Below are 20,773 nucleotides of genomic sequence, written 5' to 3' on the forward strand. Positions count from 1 at the left end.
TATTGTCTATGCATTTCACTTGGTGAGGTTCATGTGTATAGTTGTCTTTTATGTTGTTTAAAAAAGGTATTTGCAATAAATCATTGATCTTGTAAAATTCTATCATGCAGTCTTCAGCATTATTTCTGTCAGCAATGCCATTTTTTCCCAATTGCTGATCCTTTCTCTTTGTTTGCAACCTTTGCATTCCAATCACCAGTAATTATCAATACAAGTTGATTCCATCCTTGATCAATTTCAGACTGAAGAAATTTGTTTAATTCTTCAATTTCATCACTAGCTTTAGTGATTGGTGCTTCTATTTGAATAATAGTGGTATTAATTAGTCTTCCTCATAGGCATATGGATATTATCCTATCACAGACATTGTTATACTACATGATAGATTTTTTTTTTAATGTTTTATTGTGAATTATATGATAGTTTACATGAGAGAACTTCAGTTTTACATTCATTCCATTGTACATCATTTCATTGCCATGGTTCCAATCCCCTTCATGTATCATCAACCGACCAAAGGGTATATCCTAGAAACCAGCCCCCTACACTTCCCCCCCCCCCCCCCCACTCTTCGGCCCACAGTCCCTCTCCCTCTCTGGATCCAGAGTCCCAAGCTGCTTCATCACTCCACGTCAACGTCTCTGTCTCCATCTCAGGCATCTCTGGTTCTCTGGGTGGGGTCCCGCTCTCGACTCTTCTCCGTTGATGGTCCTAGAGACCTCCGCTCCTAGACTAGAGAAATATTCACTCTCTTCCTTGCTGTAAAACGTCTACCTTTGCACTTCCAACCCTCATAATCAATCCTGATAACCATTATTCACTACAGTATCACGAGTTACCCATCTGTATTTCATTTCATCAGCTCCACCTAGACAGATTGGATAGTACTCACTGGAGATTCTGCCTTCCTCCATGCCCCGTAGCTCTAGGTTCTCTCTTGAAAGCTTGTAAGCCAGTCACTTCTTGACTTTGTAGTCCCCCCCTCCCCATTTGGGTATCCAATGTCCAAGTTGCCCATCTCTGTCCACTCTGTATGTGGAGGGGGGGTGGGAATGTTTCTTGCTGTAAGGCTGTTTGGTTTTAAGTAGAAACTGTCACTTTAAATTTTGAGGAGATCTGTGCACATGCGTAGTAGAACTCTCTGGGGGTGGGGGTGGGGTATCCACTCACTCAAGCATCCCCTCTAGTCACCAGAATGGAGGTGCACAGACAGCGGGAGACCAATGAATAGATACCAAAAAATAAAGAATGTCCACACCTTTATCTCCGTGGTTCTGACAGGTGTCTGTGGCTGTTCTGATCCTTCCCCCGCTTGGTCTCACCCAAGATAGCGGCTCCGGGAGCAGCTGAACATCTTGAATTAGAAAGCAATGGATTTCTTGCTTTTGCTACAAATTTCCCTAGCTGTAAGCCTTCCAAGCTTCTAAATATTCCTTTATATGTGGTTCAGAGTTCTGGCACTATCCTCTGAGCCTCCTTGATCCGGGATTCTGTGTTGTTGCTGATGGAGCTCCTCACTACACTTCCACCCTCTCCACCATCTTGTTTGTTCTCTTAAATAGCATTTTTATATAGTCAATATCCTGTGCATTCTTTAAGGTTAGTCTTACCCTGGTGTCCTAGTGGAAAATTTTTTCTTTGCTTGAATTTCTGCTTTTGTAGACTTCTTGTGCCCATATTATCTGTAGTCCTTTATGTTGTTAGTACTGTTGAATTGGTTCCAACTCACAGCGTTCCTATGTAGAGTTTCTGCCAAACGGCTGGTGGTTTTGAACTGTTGACCTTATGGTTCCCAGTCCAGGGCTTATCCTACAGCACCACATCAGGAGTCCTCAGTCCTTTATTGCCATGGACAATATGCAGGCATACCTCATTTGCTTGTACCTTGTTTCATTGTGCTTCACAGATAGTTTTTTACAAATTGAAGGTTTATGGGAACCCTTAGTTGAGTGAATCTGTTGGTGCTGATTTTCCAATGGTATGTGCTCACTTGTTTTTGTGTCACATTTTGGTAATTTTTCTAATACTTCAAACTTTTTCATTTAATAAACTACAGAATTAAATAAAATGTTAAACAGTATAGTATAAACATAACTTTTATGTACACTGTTATTAGTATCATTACTAATGCCATCAACTAGGTTCTCATAACGACCCTGTATAGGGTTTTTGAGGTATGGCTGTTGGGTTTGAACCACAGACCTTTCAGTTAGTAGTCCAGAGCTTATCCTATAGCACCAGGACTATATCTAACAATGTTCTACAGCTATTCATAATGTTTTCATTTTCCAGCACTTTTATAAGGATTTCTCTGGCTGAACATTAAGAAAGTAGTCTGCCTCTCCTTCCTCGTCTGTCTTCCTCTGGAAGCTCCACTGAATCCAGTCTACCATAGGTGACCCTGCTGGTGGCTTCCAGCTTTACAGCAACACACAAACTACCATGACAGACTTACAGACATATGGTGGCAGGATGTCTGTATGCTCTAGGAAACTCAAATAATTCATGTGCCTTGCTTTATCACATTATTTGCTTTGTTGTGGTGGTTTAGATCCAGACCCACAGGATCTCCGAGGTATGCCTGCCTGTACATTCTTATTACCAACTCAGCACATTTGAAACAAAAAGACTTGATGTTCCTTATTTGTGGATTTTGTATCTGTGCATTTGCCTACTTAATCAGTTTGTAACCCGAAATCAATACCCCTGACATTTTCAGGGTCATTTGCAGACACGTGCAGAGTGGTGAGAATTGCATCACTTTATGCACACATTCCCAGCTCAGATCGAACCAAGGCAATGTTTTGCTTTTATGCTCTAGTACTTTAAGTGTCCTTTTCATGATTTTCTTAATGTCATGCTTTTCACATCTGCTGGTGATGACTTCACTGTTTAAAGTGTCCCTCAAGCATAGTGCTGAAGTGCTAGCTGGTGGTCTTAAGCACCAGAAGACTATGATATGCCTCATGGAGAAAATACATATGCTAGATAAGCTTCATTCAGGCACAAGTTACAGTCATGCTGTTGGGTAGGGGTGTTAGTAAATCAGCAGTGTGTATTAAGTAAGATGTCTTTAAACTAAAACACATAAAACAAAATCATGTTTTGATCCATTTTGTGACCAGAGCATGTAGAAACCAACCGTTTGTTATTGAGTAATTCATTGTTTGTGGTGGCTTTATTGTTGTTGTTGTGTGCCGTCGAGTCGGTTCCGACCCATAGCGACCCTGTACAGGGTTTCCGAGGGTGTAAATCTTTACGGGAGTAGAAAGCCTCATCTTTCTCCCGCGGAGCGGCTGGTAGTTTCGATCCGCTGACCTTAAGGTTCGCAGCCCGATTCGTAACCACTACGCTACCAGAGCTCCTTTATAGAATGTAATTATTGGAAATAGCAAGAATTAACTGCATGTATTTTTCTGAGTCCCAAAACTAACTGCCTATCTGACCATTTTCTCATTCATTGCTTATACAGGCCTCTAACCACTGGCTGGTTTATCATAAGATAAATCTTTAGTTTGTTCTCAGTTCTTTAAACCTTAATTGTTGTTAGTTGTGTTGCTGTTGAGTCGGTTCCGACTCATAGTGACCCTGTATATGGTTTCCGGGGAGTGGCTGGTGAGTTTGAACTGCCACACCTTGTGGTTCAAAATAACCTTGTAGTCAAGTGCTTATCCTTTGGTGCCATACCAGGACTCCTTCATCCTTAAGAGTTAATTATGTAAACTATCACTTAATTCACAATAAAAACATATTTTTAAAAAGAGAGTTAATTGAAAAATCAATTGATATAGTATTTTGCCCTTACAATAACAGAATTATTTTTCTGGACCCGCTTTAGTTCTCAGTGCCCATTCTAATACATGATGTTAATGTGAATGTGTTCTCCCACATACAAAATAAGTATATGCGTGCTTTCTATGTCATTACCACAAAGTCTTGAGATTCAGCTCAACAGTAGGGTTTTTTTAGTTCAGTATTGTTTGTATATTCATTAAAGTAAGTTATTAAAATTGCATACTTTTTTTAAACTTTTGACGGTGGTTACCTTCTAGAACTCAGAGAACCTGCATTTTCCATATTCTCTCTCCTGTCTCTCTAATCCCAGTAGAAGAGAAGTATACTCTCTGAAAGGCCTGTCCTTAATTTAATCCTAGATGCCAAGAGTTCCATTTTCTGCCAACTTCTAAAAGAATTATCAATACCTTTGCCTTTCAAACATGCGGAGATCTTTTTTCATCTTAAGAAAAAATTTAAACTGCTTTTGATGCCCTTCTAGGCTATTTATTTTCTATTTCCATATGAGTTCAGAGGTTTTTTAAAAGACATGTCTTATTTTTTTAACCCATTTCTTCCCTAATTTCTTATTTGTATTCTACCTGAACTATATGCTGTAACCTCCTTCTTAACCAAGTCCATTGACCCTGGCCCAGCCTTATTTATTCTGATACACATCATATTGGATGATGATCCATCCTCAGGATTCTTCCCTCATTTGACTCTCTTTGATGTTTTACTCTCCTGACCTTCCTAATACTTTGACCAATTCCCTAATTCTCTTTTGTTTCCCTTGATTTTTGCAATAATCAGCCTTTTGCAATGATCAGTCTTTTGTATATGTGTTTTAAATATAGTCTTATAATGTTAAATGACAACTCTATAATCAATATAATGTTTTCTTTAGGGTACGCCCAATTCCACACACACCATCCCACTTTGCAATGTGTCATGCACAGATTCACCCCCACTCTATTGATGGCATCTTGCCTAGAAATTCTCCTTTTTCCTACGCACTGTTAAAACTTAACAAGGAGCCCTGGTGGCATAGTGGGTTTTGCATTGGGCTGCAAATCACAAATTCAATAGTTCGAGTCCACCAGTTGCTACCTGGAAGAAAGAAGAAACTTTCTGCTCCTGTGAAGAGTTATAGCCTCAGAAACCCTACATAGGGCTGCTATGAGTTGGAATCTAAAGGATGATAGGGGGTATGGTTCCTTTTATTAAAAATTAGGGTCTCCCACTGACGGTACCATGGAATAAACAGGCCTGCCCTGTAAAATTTATAGCCAAGAAAGCCCTATAACCCATGGGGTCAAATAAAAGATCAAATTTTTAAAAATTATGCTTTCTTTAAGGTCTGATTCATGTGCTAATTGTATTCCAGTTAAGTTTCTACTAACTGCAACCCCTAATGATTTCCCTGAATTCTTTCTGGTTTTTAGTACTTTAATAATAATGCTTTGCCTTTTTTTATGAATGCTTAACATATTTTCCCAAATAAATTACACACCCTTAATCAGTATTTGGAGCCCTGGTGTGGTGCTGTGGGTTAATGCGCCAGACTGCAAAGCTGTTTGAACTGCAGGGTCAGTGGTTCAAGCTCACCAGCTGCTCCTCGGAAACCCTGTACAGGGTTGCTATGGGTTGGAATCGACTCGACGGCACTTAACAACAACAACAACAACAAAAAAGCGGTATTTGGAGTCCTGATGTAGTGCTGTAGGATAAGCACTGGACTGCTAACCACAAAGGTGGATGGCTCAAACCCTTTGGTTGCTCTACGGAAATCCTATACAGGGTCAGTGTAAGTCGGAAGCAACTCAACAATACTTCACAACTACAATCATTATTTATACCGTGTGATAAATTCTTTAATACCTGGTTAATGTGTTTAGTAGGAACTTCACCTGTTCTCGTTGGAAGTAATAAATTACTTTCCTTGTAGATTCTTCATTAGAACTCTTCCTACTCATTCACAATTTGGATAGCCAAATGTTGAGAGGAGACAAGAGTCAGCAAATTATTGGGCAGTTGTCATCTTTGCATAACATATACCTTATAGCATCTATTGATCATCTCAATGCGCCCCTCAGTAAGTGAAATGTTACGGTTTTTCTTTCTTAATGTCTAAAGTCATAAAATGTGTACTGTTTTGCTGTACATGTTTTCTTTGCTACACTTTTAAAGACAAACCTTGCTCAAAAGATAAGATGTCTTCAGTATAATTTAGAATGCAATTCTTAGAAATAAAATGTCAGATGCTAAAAGTGGTACTTTATATCTAAAATTACATGATTGGGGGAGAAAAACAAACTGCTGTTTGGTCTCTTTCTACTCTTTGTAGTAACGCAGTATTTATTTTATGAATTTCCATTGAGCATACAAATATTCAAATGTTGATGGACAGTGAAATTAGATTGTGTAATATTGATTTGAATAGAGAAGTAGCAAAAAAATTTCATTTCCGGATTCATTTTTTAATTATTTAATGCTTTGTCATTCTTCTTAGTAACGTGATTTTTGAAAATAATTTGTGTTTTCCTTATTTTTTTGGTTACGTGCTCTAGTGTGGGATCATGCAAAGCAGAGTCTTTATAACTGGCTCTGGTATGAAACTACTACATATAGTCCGTATACTGAAGAAACTTCCTATGAGAATTCTCTTTTAGTTAAACAGTCTGGATCACTGCCACTTAGTTCCCTAGTTCATGTCTTACGAAGCCTTACTCCTAATGCAAGGTAAGAATGAAAACCATATTTTCTTTTTTGTGCATTTCTTGGTTTTGATGGAAGTACTAAGGTCTCAACTTAGATTGAAGGTGTAAGAGAAACTGAAGCAGTAAGAGTTACCAATACTTTACTATGCAGTAAGCCCAGTAGTACCAGCATTTTTCTTTCTTAATAGAGTTTGATTAATTCTATTTTAAGTTCATCAGTTTGTTGTTGTCAGTTCTTTTTGTTAAATGCTTCAGTTTTCACTCAATAGAGACTCTGTATAGAGTTTCCAACCTCAGGGTCAGCAGTTCGAAACTACCAGCTGTTCCGCGGGAGAAGGGTGAGGCTTTCTGCTCCTGTAAAGATTTACAGCCCCGGAAACCCTGTACAGGGTTGCTATGAGTTGGAACCCACTCCATGGCACATAACAACATAGAGTTTGCAAGACTATAAATCCTTATGGGAGTAGAAAGCCTAATCTTTTTCCCAGGCTGGTGGGCTCAAACTGCTAACCTAGAGGTTAGTAGTCCAGTGCTTATCGTACAGAGTCACAACATGCACCCTATTTATAATAACAAATATATTACATTATGAATCAGATGAAGATGTGAAGATTTGTTCTATTTTGTTGAGAAATACATGCACCAACGCAACAATTTCTACATGTACAATTCAGTGACATTATCTTCAGTCTTCAAATTACACACCATTCTTACCTTCCTTTATGAGTTGCTCTTCCCCCACTAATATAAACCCATTGCTTGCTGTCTAATCTTTCAAGTTGTCATTTCCATTTTGATCTCATATAGATGGATATTAAAAGAGCACAGTGCTCCAAACAGACATTCGTTACTAGTTAAATTAAACTATGGTTTGGTTTTAAGGAGATTTCAGGGCATATTTTTAGTTACAAGGTTTAAAGATGATCTCAGGGCAATAGTTTGAAGGATTTATCCAGGTTACAGTCTCCAGAATGTTTGGATTCCCAGAGAATTTTAGATTCTGCTCTGCCTTTTCTCCCTTTTGATCAGGGTTCTCTTACAGTATCTCTGATCAAATGTTCAGTAATGGTAACCAGGCACCATCCAGTTCTTCTGGTCTCCTGCTAAGGGAGGCACTTGTTGATGGAAGCTATTAGTCACACTTTCCATTTCCTCCTCTTGTACCTGACTCTCCTTCTTCCTCTGTTGCTTCAAGGGAATAGAGACCCATTTTGATCAAATTGTACCTTTGATTTGCTCTTCATAACCACTCTAAATGGTCAATGGCACAGATATTTTGAACCAAATCTAAAATTCATTCCTTTTTTATTTCTGAATAGTGTGTCTGTTCTATTTTTGGTGGACATTTGGAACGTTTCTTGTTTAGGATTATTGTAAGGAAAAGAAAGAAAGAGACGGAGAAATGAAGGAGAGACTCTTGGCTTCAACAGCAGGCAGGTTTATTGAGAGTAAACCTGGGAGGGGATACTCTTATGTCATCAACGGAGACCAAGAGCCCATCTGTTCTTTTACAGACTCGGGTATTTAAAGGCAGTGTGATCTGGGTATAGTTCTGGTGAACTTACAATGGGCGGGGTATGGAGATTTTGGGTGGGGGTAGTTGCAATGCCATTCCATTGATCAGGTGCAAGGTCCTTCAATTATAATGAACAGAATTGTTATGAACAGTATTGTAAACTTGTGGTGACCATGTGCCAAGGACAAGAACATTCCTGTTGTGCTTCCATACTTGATATTGTCAGCTGTTTTTAACTTGTCAATCTGGTGGGTATAAGAGCATTTCATTATGGCTTTAATTTGTTCTTCATTGATTTACAAAATAAATTCCTCTGTTTTTTGGCTATGAAGACTTCTGATGAGGTACCTACTTTTATATATGCTTTCTACATGTTTTTCTATTGAATTGCTTCTAAGTCTTAATGGATTTAATGAAGTATTTTACTCAGTGTTGTGTTGGTTTCCTAGGGCTGCTGTAGCAAAATGCCCCAAGTTAATTGGCTTGTAAGGACAGAAATTTATTATCTTACAGTTCTGAAGGCAGAAATTTGGAAATCTGGGTATAGCTCTGTTGATTCCTTCTGAAACTGAGGGAATCTATTCCATACCTCTCTCATAGCTTCAGGTAACCCCAAGGATTCCTTGGTTTGAAGCTTCAGCATCATCTAGCGTCCTTCCTCTGTCTCTTTGTCTCTGTGTTATCATCTCAGCTTTATAAGGACACCTGATCTTATAAAATTGGGAACCACCCTACTCAAGTATGACCTTGTGTTAACCTAACTGATAACTGCTTCAAAGGCCCTATTTCCAAATAAGGTCATGTCCACAAGTACTAAAGGTTAGGATTTCAAACCTTCCTTATTTGGGGGCAAAATTCAATCTTTGCCATTTATCTATTGTCACATAACAAATTGCTCTAAAACTTCATGACTTAAAATAGTATACATTTATTAACTGGTAGGTTCTGTGGGTCTGTGTGCAGCTTAGATGGATCCTCCGGTTCTGGTTCTCATGTAAGTCTGCAGCCATTGTAAGTCCCAACTGTGAAGAATCCTCTTCCTAGTTCACTCATTGGGCTGTTCACAGGATTCCTCTCCTTGCAGGTTGTTAACAAAAGCCATAGTTCCTCATGAAGAGTTGGCGAAGCCTCCCTCAGTTCCTTTCCTCATGGGCCTCTCCATAGGATGTAATGGTAGCTTACTTTATTGAAGGGAAGCAGGCAAGAAAGAGCATGCTTTTGTAATATAATCATGGGAGTGACATTCATATTTTTTCTCATAATCTCATTGCTAGAAGCAAGTTACAAAATCCGCTCAAGGGATAGCTTACACAGGCAGCAGTATTACAGGGAGCGTGTCAGAAACTGCCTACTATAAGTGCTTATATATTTTGGACACTATTCTTTATCAGTAAATGTGTATAACTTTTCTTACCATGTGGCTGTCTTTTTATTTTCTGTCTGGTGCTTTTTAATGAACAAAATTTGAAAATTTTGATGTAGTCCACTTCATCAGTGTTTTCTTTGTTTAGTATTTGTTTTAACAAAACCTTTATGGCTCTAGGTCATAAGGGTATTCTATGTTATCGAAAAATTTCAAATATAAAATATCTTTTACATTTAGGTTTTAATCCATCATTTATTAACAATCCCTTCCCTATCTCACCCCCAGGTGTATTTGGCATACACTCCCAAGTTTCATGAGATGAGCAGATCTGTTGCTAACCTCTCTATTCGATTCCATTGGTTTGACTATACCTACTCACTCTCATTTTCTTCATTATTACAGTTTTATTCTAAGTTTCAGTGTTACATAGAGCAAGTCCTCCCTCCTTAATTTCTTTCAAGAACCTTGGCTAATCTTGGCCCTCAGCATTCCTATAAAAAGAATCCTCTTGTTACGCTCTCCTTAAAAAAACAGAGGATTTTTATGGGGATTAAATCTGAACTTACATGTCAAATTGGAAAGAGTTGATATATTTACAATTTTGAGCTTTCTAATAAATTTATGTATGTTTCATAAAATTTGTTAAAGCTCTTACATAGTGTTTCTCCACATAGAGATCTTACATATAATTTATTAGACATATTCATGGATGTTTTCTATTTTTGATGTTATTTAAATGGCAATTATTTTTCTAACTTTGTCACTGGTTTATTGAAATACAATTAATTTTTATATATAAATTTCAATAAAAAATCTTTATACACTAGTAAAGCTGTGTGGGTATCCAAAGTCCCTGCCCTTTTACTTAGGGTTTTTTCAAAACTAAATAATGTGCGGATTCATCTGAAAGGACTTCCTGCATTGATTCAGCATCATTCAATATGGTACTGTAATATATGTGAACTTTAAAACTGAGTATTTCTCTTTAGGGCTGATTTGTACACTGGATGATCAGATTAACATTTCAGTGATACTAAAATATGTATTATGTAGGTATCTAACCAAAATTTTTGATGGAGTTAGGAACAGAAAAAGTCTTCTATTTTGACCTACTGCTAACAGACAATGGCAAGTTACTGTGCATATAAAGTGGACGTCAGGGCTACTCACATTTATTGGTAGCAATAGCTCTAACGCATTTGTCTTTTGGCTTTCTCTACTTAAATATCTGTGTACTAACCTCAAACATTTGTTTTAAAATTTTAACTACTTTGACGTTTTCTTTCATTCTGCAAATTTCAAGATATGTTACCTTTACTTGGTGCGAATGTGATTAATCAAATATCTTAAATTCAGCTAGTCATGTGATAAAACTTTTAGTTATAATGTGGTCATTCAGATGATCCAAAATAGGCTTCCAGTTGCTTTAAGAAATCAAGTTTTGATTATCATAAAATTGAAAATGCAAAGGTTTAAAATTATTTTGGCAAACCCAAGGATTTCTGTGAATTTCAGTTTTTTTAACACAGCTTCCAACTCCATTATTCTACTTAGGGTATATTCTATTAAAGGACATAACTCAAAACATGAAAAAATATGTACAATTTCATTTAAATTTATATTTTAATAAACTAAAATTGGATATAATAAATCTAAAATCAGTAGGGCAATGTTAAGTTTGTGATATATATGATTGTTGTTTTTGAAGACATGTAAAAACAAGTAAGTAAAAAGGCCATATACAGATTTATTCTATATAAATTATAAGTCTATGTATTTTCACATTGCCTCATTCCATAAAGATTTGCAATAACAGCATAAAAAAACAAATATTATCCTCCCACAGTTGTAAATTGATATATTTCACTTTACTGTGTGTATATATATAGTTGTTGTTGTTAAGTGCCGTTGAGTCGGTTCCCACCCATAGCGACCCTGGTACAGGGTTTCTGAGGTTGTAAATCTTTACGGGAGCAGAAAGCCTCATCTTTCACCCACAGAACAACTGGTAGTTTCGAACTGCTGGTCTTAAGGTCCACAGCCTGATTCGTAACCACCATGCTACCAGAGCTCCAGAGCTCGCTCGCTTGCGCTCTCTCTCTCTCTCTCTCTCTCTCTCTCTCTATCTCTCTCTCTCTCTCTCTCTCTCTATATATATATATATATATAGTTTTTCTCCAAGTTTTCTCAAGGACTAACCTATATATTCAGAAACAAAAAAATTACTCCAAAAGTTTTCTTAGAGGGAAATTTTTTAAAATCTTCTCTTTAAATAGGATATAATGCTCATTGGAGAATGGAACTTAAGGTAATATAGATATTATCTACATATATATTATAACTGTTATCTTTTAATATTTGTGTTCTGGATTTGAATTCCTCTTTGTTTTTGTCTCTTTAGGGGGATTTTCAGGCTACTAATAAAGTATCAGCTGGATAACCAGGATAACCCCTCTTACATTGGTATCCAATATTTATGATATTAAATTGTGTGACTTTTCTTTCACCTTATAAATTCCTTTTCCTGGAAACCACTGTTGTTTTTCATAGCAGTGAATAAGTGGTCTGCAAACTAACCCAGCCTGCTTTTAAGTTTTCATATGCAAATTATGGATGTGTGTCCACTAATTACATATTAGTCATATGCTGGGTATCTTAGGTGATTTTCTACCCCATGGGTAAAAATAATGTTTTAATCTTAATAATTATTTCTCATGATTTACTAATTCTTTAAAATTCAACTTTGTGCTATTTAAACTGCCCACAGGATTAGTTATACTTGGTCATAGTTGACTACTTTCAACCAGTTGGTTCTCTTTAAAAGTGTTCTCTAGTCTAGCTTCTCCTAGAGATACTTACTTTTAAATATGAGCACACTGATTGATTGTTTTGATATACCATACTAATAGCACCTTTTTCTGTGTTCTTAGATAGGGTTATCTGTATATGGTGGTATGTCTTAAAGGCTAACTTCTTATGGTCAAATCTCTTTTTGAATGCTCCAGGACTTTCTTTTCAAGATTTTTATCAGCAGTGCCGGGAGGCTTTCCTTGTCAACAGCGATCTGACACTTCGGGCCCAATTAACTGAATTCAGGGACCACAAGCTTTTAAGAACAAAGAAGGTGAGTCTCTGATGTGTCATTAAGTGCCAGGAATAAGTGTATCTAATCTCTCAGGCAGTGATACAGAGCAGTACTTCACTACAAAGAGGACCAAAAACACCTTATGAGGAGTTCTGTTGTTGTTGTTGTTAAGTGCCTTCGAGTCAGTTCCGATGCACAGCGACCCTGTATAGGGTTTCCAAGGAGTGGCTGGTGAGTTTGAACTGCCAACTTTGCAGTTCAAACTGACCTTGCATAATCCTGCAACGTCACACCAGGACTCCATGAGTTCTTATCAAGAATAATCAACCATTGTAGATACACAGGCATACCTCTTTATTGCACTTCACAAATACTGTGTTTCTGTTTTTACAGCTTGAAGGTCGTTGGCAACCGTGTGTCAAGCAAATCTGTTGGCACCAGTTTTCTAACAAAGTGTCCTCACTTTGTGTCTCTATCACATTTGATAATTCTCACAGTATTTCATATTTTTTCATGCTACTGCACACTTAATGGATTACATTATAGTATAAATATAATTTTTATGTGCATTGGTAAACCAAAAAAAAAAAAATAGTACAAATTGCTTTTTTGTTATTTGCTTTATTGCAGTGGCTTGGAAGCAAACCCTCAGTATCTCTGACGTATGCCTAATCTATGAGTCATTTAATTCTGTTATCTCTTTTCTCTCTTCCATATAGTCCATTCATTAATTTCGTCCCTATTTATTAAGCTAGTACACTCTCAGGTATTAGGGTCCAGTAGTAAGCAGCCTGACTCATTTTCTCATAGCTTATATTCTAGTGGGGAAGAGAGACAGTAGTCAAATAATCACACATATGTAAAATACAATGCATTAAGAGCGTATAATAGGTGGGTTTGACATAATTATGGATATCAAAGAAGACCACTGAGCTGAGATCTAAAAGGAGACTAGGGGGTAACTAGTCAAAGAAGTAAGAAAAGAATATTCCAGGTAGGGAACAGAATGCCAAGGGGCCCTGGGACAGGAAGGAGTATGGTACCTTCAAGAAACAAAAAGACTAGGTAGCACAAGATGTGTGAAAAGACTGTGATTTAAGAGCTAGACCGTTCAAGTCTTTTAGGCTAAGGTAAGGACTGAAATCTATATTCTAAAAGTAAAGGAAAGACACTAAAACATTTCTCTGCTCTGATGTGTAGAGTATGCTGGGGAAGAATGGGATATGGATTATCAAAAGTGGATGCACAGACAACAGCTAGGAAGGTATTAATTGCAGTAGTCTGGGTGAGATGATGGTGCCTTAGAATCGAGTGAAGAGAGAAAAGTGGTTGGATTCTAATTGGTTTAGGTGCTGTCTAGTTGCTTCTGCCTTGGTCCTACACCGTCCTTACCATGTTTGAATCCATTTCACTGTGTCAGTTCATCTCATTGAGGTTCTTCTTTGTCACTGGGCCTCCACTTCACCAAGCATGATGTCTTTTCATCAGGTCCCTCCTGATAATATGAGAAACAAAGTCTTACCGCTCTCATTTCCAAGGAGCAATCCAGCTGTATTTCTTCCAAAACAGATTTGTTTGTTGTTTTGGCATTCCATGGTGTATTCAGTGTTCTTCGTAAATACCATAATTCAAATGCATCAATTTTCCTAATGTTTTCCTTATTTGTTGTCCAGCTTTCACATGTATAGGAAATGATTGAAAATATCATGGCTTGGATAAGGTTGAATGTTAGCCCTCAAAGTGACATCTTTACTCTTAGGTCTTTTGCTGTAGTCCTGAGACCCAATGCAATACACTGTGTGATTTCTTGACTGCACCTTTTAAGAACATTGATTATGGATCCAAGTAAAATGAAATCCTTGACAACTTCAGTTTTTTTGTTTATCATAATGTTGTTTATTGGTTCAGTTGTTAAGGATTTTTGTTTTCTTTACACTGATATGTAATCCATACTGAAGGCTACATGTTGTCTTTGATCTTCATCAAAGTGCTTCAAGTGCTATGCTTCTAGCAAGCAAGATTGTGTCATCTGCATATCTGACAAGATCTGTTGATAGAATTACTATGCATCATTGAAGAATAACCATGAGTCTGCAAAACATGTCATAACATGGAGGAACCTAAAGGACATTATGCTGAGTAAAATTGTTGTTAAAGTGCCGTGGAGTCAGTTCCGACCCATAGTGACCCTGTACAGGGTTTCCGAGGCTGTAAATCTTTACGGGAGCAGAAAGCCTCATTTTTCTCCTGTAGAGCGGCTGGTAGTTTCAAACTGCTGACCTTGCGGTTCACAGCCCCATTCATAACCACTACGCTACCAGAGTAAAATTAGTCAATCACAAAAGGTCAAATATTGTATAAAACCACAATTGTAAAATCTCAAGACAGAGTTTTCATGCTTAAAGAAATATTATTTGATGGTTGCCAGGGGTGGGAGGGAAGGGACAGTAATTCACTGATTAGAGGGTAGACATATATTAACTCAGGTGACAGGGAGGGCAATATACAAGAAGAGAGACTGACAGAAGAATGATGAAGACAGCTAGACACAGGGAGGCATGCAGGGATTAAAGGGGGTACAGATAAATGGTATCATACCCACAACTCTGGAACAATAGTGTTCTGTGAGTAGATACATGGACAGATGCACAGACTGAACGGGTACGGAAGGGAGAGTGGGAGTATACTTACAGATCCATAAGGGTTTAAAAGAAGAGCTCTGGTAGCGTAGTGGTTACAAATCAGGCTGTGAACCTCAAGGTCAGCTGTTCTGCAGGAGAAAGATGAGGCTTTCTTCTTCCATAAAGGTTTACAGCCTCGGAAAATCTGTACAGGGTCGCTATGAGTCGGAACCGACTCCACGGCACACAACAACAACATTTGTACATGGGTATTGATTGACCTTTGCTGCAAGCACACCTATGAATGCAGTGGAACATACAGGAGGCAAAATAATGAAAAATGCTTAGATACTATCAAATATCTTAAGACAATAAGTTGCTGGACCTGGAGGCTCAGGACCATAGCTTCAAGGGACCCCATAGTTAACTGGCATAACGTGGTCCCCAAAGACGAATGTTTTACATTCTACTTTGGTGAATAGCATCTGGGATCTTAAAAGCTCATGAGTGGCCATCTCCAAGCACAGAAGAAAGAAGAGTGATGAAAATTGAAGATGCTTGGAATCAACTAGTCCAGTGAACGAATGGAGTACCTACCCTTCAGGTCTGGAATGGAACTCATCCTGGTAGCCCAATTTTCAGCTAAGCAATAGATAGTTATATAGTGGGGACAACGATACGAGCTCACCATGGAATGATGAATCATTCAAGATCAAAAGGATAACATTTACCTAAGGACAAAGTTGAAAAAGGATGGGAAGTTGAGTGAAATGGAAATAGGAACCATAAGGAGGAAGCTGGATGACTTGTTGCATGGAGGGGATTGCAGTCATTGAGTTAAAACAAAGTGTGTGAGAGAGAAGGAGTTTCAGGTGCTACTGCTGGAGTGTTTGGCATAAATGGGGTCATGTTTCTCCAGTATTATCTTAACTAAGAGGGAGACCGAGTGTATACGCTGAAGCAGCTAGACCCTCTGGGACAACAGACCTGTTCAGCCTATCCTGCTCGGTTCTCCCCAGATGACAAATACTCAGGACACACCAATTCACCATCAAGAAATATTTCAAGGTGCTTATGACCTAACAAACACGTCCTGCCCTCTGAGGATCCCTCATATTTCATGGCTCTTCTGTCGCCTTCTACCCTTCCGAGACTACCCAAACCAAATTATGCGGCATGTGAAGCCCATTTTACCGCCTTGGCTCTTTGGAATTCAGCCTTTGATCATGCTTATGTGAGGGAATCAATCGTGGTATCATCTCCTTTAAAGGGAAAAAGTTTGAAAACTGTATGATTTATTAAATGTAAAACTTATAATCTCTGTAAACCCTCAGTCAAATCACAATAAACATTTTTTGGGGGTTTTTTTGTTTTTGTTTTTGTTTTTTAATTTAAAGGGTAGCTTGATTAGATATAGAAACCAAGAGAAAGCTTGATTAGATATAGAAATCCAGAGTGATTCCTGATTTCTGGGTTGCATAACTAGATGGATGGATGGAAACTTGTAAGAGCAACATTTGAGTGAGGGAGGACAGATCATGGAATTGAGTTTTAGAGTTACTGTGACTGAGATTCCGTTGAGATTTTCAAGTGGCAATGTCAATGTGGCAGTTGGAAACATGGGGTGAGAAAACAGGAAAATTCTGAACTGGAGCTACAAGATCATTATTTGTTTGTGTTTAGGCTGTAACTGAAACCAGCTATAGGTAAGACTACATAGAGAAGACTTAGTGAGATTAGAAGGCCAGAGATTAACATCTGAGTAGAGGATACACCTACAAAAGTGATAGAAACAGCTAGAGACCCAGGATATGATATCACAGAAGCTAAGAGAGAAACGTGTTTTTAAGAGAACAAAATGAGTGGTCAGCCATGTCAGATGTTGCAGAGAAGCCAAAAAGATGCAGGGTGAAAAAACACATTAGATTTAGGCATATGGAATCCTTTAGTGGTCTAAGTAAAAAACTCTTGGTGATTTGATGATTAGGGTAAAGCCAGGTTGGTTGGTGGAGAAGTGATGAAATAGAGACAGTCATTATTGACAATTCTGAGGAAGTGTGGTAGGCAGGGGTGAAGAGTTATTGATGGTGAATGAATGAATCTTGTGAGAGCCATTTAAAATGGGAGAAATTTGAACATATTAAAAGGCAATGGGAAGAAACCAGTTGAAAGGGAGAAATAGCATAAATCAATGTATAAGATTTTAGAACAAGAAGATTAAGAAATAGCTGAAAACACAGTAAACAAAATAAATAACACCCACCTTCTCAGAGTCCTGGTGTGGCTTTGTGGGCTAATGCATAAGACTGCAAAGTCGTTTGAACTGCAAGGTTGGTGGTTCAAGCTCACCAGCTGCTCCTTGGAACCCTACACAGGGTTGCTATGGGTTGGAAGCAACTCCACGGCACTTAACACCAACCCACCCTCTCGGAATCCTGGTGTGGCGCTGTGGGTTAACATGTAGGACCGCAAAGTTGGTTTGAACTGCAACATGTGAGGTTCAAGCTCACTAACTGCTTCCTTGGAAACCCTTTACAGGGTTGCTGTGGGTCAGAACCGACTCAACAGCACTGAACAACAACAACAATCTACCCTTTCAAAGAATTAGCTTTTAAATTATGGTGAAAAATACTATATATATCATGAACTGCCAAAAGAACGAACAGATCAGTCTTAGAAGAAACCGTCAGGATGCTCCATCAAACCAAGGATGGAATGTTATCAGGAGGGCCCGGTATTGGGATAAGACCATCATGCTTTAGTAAAGTAGAAGATCAGTGAAAAGGAGGCAGAACTTCAGTAGCTGCAACAATGGGCTCAGATACAAAGGACTATAGGGAGGGGGCAGGCCCGGACAGTGTTTCCTTCTGTTGGACAGTACTGCCTTAATGGCCCATAACAACAGCACCTACCCACTGTTAGACTAATATTTAAGAATGTTGTTATTGTTTTACTATAAAATGATTCAACATAAAGTCACTGTAGTTAAATAGATAAGTGCCCGCGTGGCCTTTTGCTTAATTTTTATACATCTCTATTATATCAAATACTACATTAAGGAAATCTAATCCATATTTTTGTTTATAGTCTACAGTAGAAATGTTCAAATGTATCTCTTATGCATGACTAACATGTAGAGTTTTCTCATGTCTTTTAGGGAACTGATGGAGTGGAGTATTTAGTAATTCCTGTAGACAGTGGAACATTAACTGATTTCCTGGAAAAGGAAGAAGAGGAGGCTTGAAGGTTATTCATTACTCTTGAACCTTCTGTGGAAGATTTGTTGTACTCCAGCTGCCAACCCCTCTAGTCAAAGATGGTGTGTTTACATCCATTATTTTCTGATATACAGGATTTTTAATTGGGGGCAAGGAAAATTTCGTCAGTTAGACCTTTTGACTAGCCTGTCTGGTGTACCATCTCTAATACTATGCAGTTGTCTTCAGGATGGAGAAAAATGTGCCTTTCATTCATTACCTCTCCGAGACTTCTTGTTGGAATGAACAGTGTGCTCAGGGACTATTTGGAACTGGATGTTTTTGAATTTTTATACTAGAAATGCTGTTATTCCTAAACTTTTGAGGGCCTTTTAACATTTCTGAACTGATTGCAAGCGTGCTTGTTACAGAGTGTGGAATGCTCAAAGACACGGACATCAGCTGTTGTATTTGCTATTCTGTGTGTCTGAACTGATGAGTGCATTGGAGAAGAAGACACATCATCTGTGACTGTGTCTGAAATGGCAAAAGCTGTGGATTATGAGGAAGTCGATGCTCCAGCTTTCTTCTTTTGGATTTAGGCTATATAGTTTGGGGTCGGGGGGTGGGAGCAGAAAGGGAAGCAGTGGCACTACTCCGTTAGGAAGAGGAAAAGCATAAGGAGCTGGTAGGGTGTGTACCCAACCAAGGAAGCACATGCGCAACAGAGAAGAGATTCAGAACATTGGAAGTCTGTGCCGTTGTCATCACCTTCATTCAGACAGCTGAGAGGCCAGGCCAGAAAAATCTAATCCTGAATTACAATTTAGTAATTGTTTTTAAGAAATGCAAACTGAAATGTGTTCTTGTTATATTGACATATTTTTCTTTTCTTGAATAACAGACAGGTGAGTAGCATATTTATGGCTGGCTTCAGAGATATCACTATCAAGTAAATCTAAAGGTATCACTATTAATGGTATTTCCATTTTTTCTTAAAGTGATTATTTTAAGCCTCCTAGAGATTGACATGAACCTATTTTCTTAATAAAGAAAAAAAGGTAATGTTGGCCACTGCTGTCAGCTTTAGAGTCTACCTGTCCCCTGGAATATTTCATACTCGGAAATGAAACTCTGTGTTAACTGTCGCTGTAATAAAATATGTGTACTACACCAGTATTTGTCACTCATTTCTTAACTTGTAAAACTCCTTTCATGAAAATATTTCCCATAATAATTGGATTTTTTTTTAAATCATTACTTTGCTACAAAATCATAAAATTCTTTATTAAACAAAATAGCAAAATGTGAAGCTACTGTTTCTTGACATATTCTCCATCTAGGTGTACACATGGCTGAAGGCGGTGTTTCCATGTCTCCCACCCTACCCCTTCCATTTATACCTTGTGAAATGGCAGTTTGGGCATCCTCCAGGGACTCGTGTTGTAGTCCTATTAAATGTTCTTTTGAGTTTGTTGTTGTTAAGTGCCCCCAGAGTCAGTTCAGACTCATAGCGACCCTCTATAGGGTTTATGAGGAGCAGCTGGTAAGCTGGAACCTTGCGGTTCAAACCGACCTAGAAGTCCAGCACATTAACCCAAAGTGCCACACCAGAAGGGAAACAAACAAAATATATGAAGGGGCAAGATCAGGGCTGTAAGGTGGATGCAGTAAGATTTCTAAGTGAAATTCTCACGAGACAGCCCTTCAAGAATGAGCAAATGCATTGTCATGATGGAAAAAAATTCCTTTGTGCAACTTTCCTGGACTTTTTCTCAACAATGCAATTTTCCATTTTCTTAAAAGCTTCTTTATAATAAACTCCTGTGAAGATCCTGTATCCTTTGAAAAATCACTTAGGATTACTTGTTTGGAAACAGCTACCATAATCTTCTGAACTGACCTCTCTGCTTGCATTGAACTGTCCCAGCTGATCTCTCAGGAGTCAGTTTTTATTGGACCCTATATAGAGTTTCCAAGGAATAGCTGGTGAACTTGAACTGCTGACCTTGTGGTTCAAAGCAACTGTGCAGTCCAGTGCATTAGCCCACAGGGCCACACCAGGATTCCTAATGAAACAGACAAGTATTACTGGATCGCTGAAATTTTAAAACCTGTTTTGTTTGGAATAAATGTGTGTAGTATGAACTAGAACCCTAGTAACAATACTTTTTGACTTGCCTTTGGTTAACCACAAATCAAAATACTCAATTTATATACATGAACATAATTCCTTTTTTTTAAAGTAATACCGAAGGATATTCAATGAAGAGGGGGGTTCACTCCCATTCACTGATCCCTGACCCTTAGGCAACTACTGATAAGTTGCTCAGGTATCTTCTATAAATCTTAGAAAATCAAGAAATTCCTAAGATATTTTGTGAGTACCCTTCAGGTCTGATGAAGCTCTTGACAGGATTCCTGAAGGTTCCTAACTGTGCAGTTTCAGTGTTCCTTCAGGTTTGTCAGTTCTGTTCTGACTGCTACGACTCTG

General features: G+C 38.2%; 1 protein-coding gene and 1 pseudogene across 1 annotated transcript in view; both read left to right on the forward strand.

The window, feature by feature from the left end:
• Positions 1–18,326, forward strand: part of ORC2 (origin recognition complex, subunit 2) — a 69,159-nt gene extending 50,833 nt beyond the window's left edge. Inside the window, exons 13-17 of the mRNA XM_006861990.1 lie at positions 5,723–5,869; positions 6,345–6,516; positions 11,778–11,839; positions 12,382–12,500; positions 18,240–18,326. Coding sequence (XP_006862052.1) covers positions 5,723–5,869; positions 6,345–6,516; positions 11,778–11,839; positions 12,382–12,500; positions 18,240–18,326 — 587 coding nt within the window. The remainder of the gene's footprint in view (positions 1–5,722; positions 5,870–6,344; positions 6,517–11,777; positions 11,840–12,381; positions 12,501–18,239) is intronic.
• LOC102826871 lies at positions 15,990–16,484 on the forward strand (annotated as a pseudogene).
• Positions 18,327–20,773: the final 2,447 nt, after the last annotated feature.

Source organism: Chrysochloris asiatica, unplaced genomic scaffold (assembly GCF_000296735.1).
Source record: "Chrysochloris asiatica unplaced genomic scaffold, ChrAsi1.0 scaffold00045, whole genome shotgun sequence".
Classification (NCBI taxonomy): Eukaryota; Metazoa; Chordata; class Mammalia; order Afrosoricida; family Chrysochloridae; genus Chrysochloris; species Chrysochloris asiatica.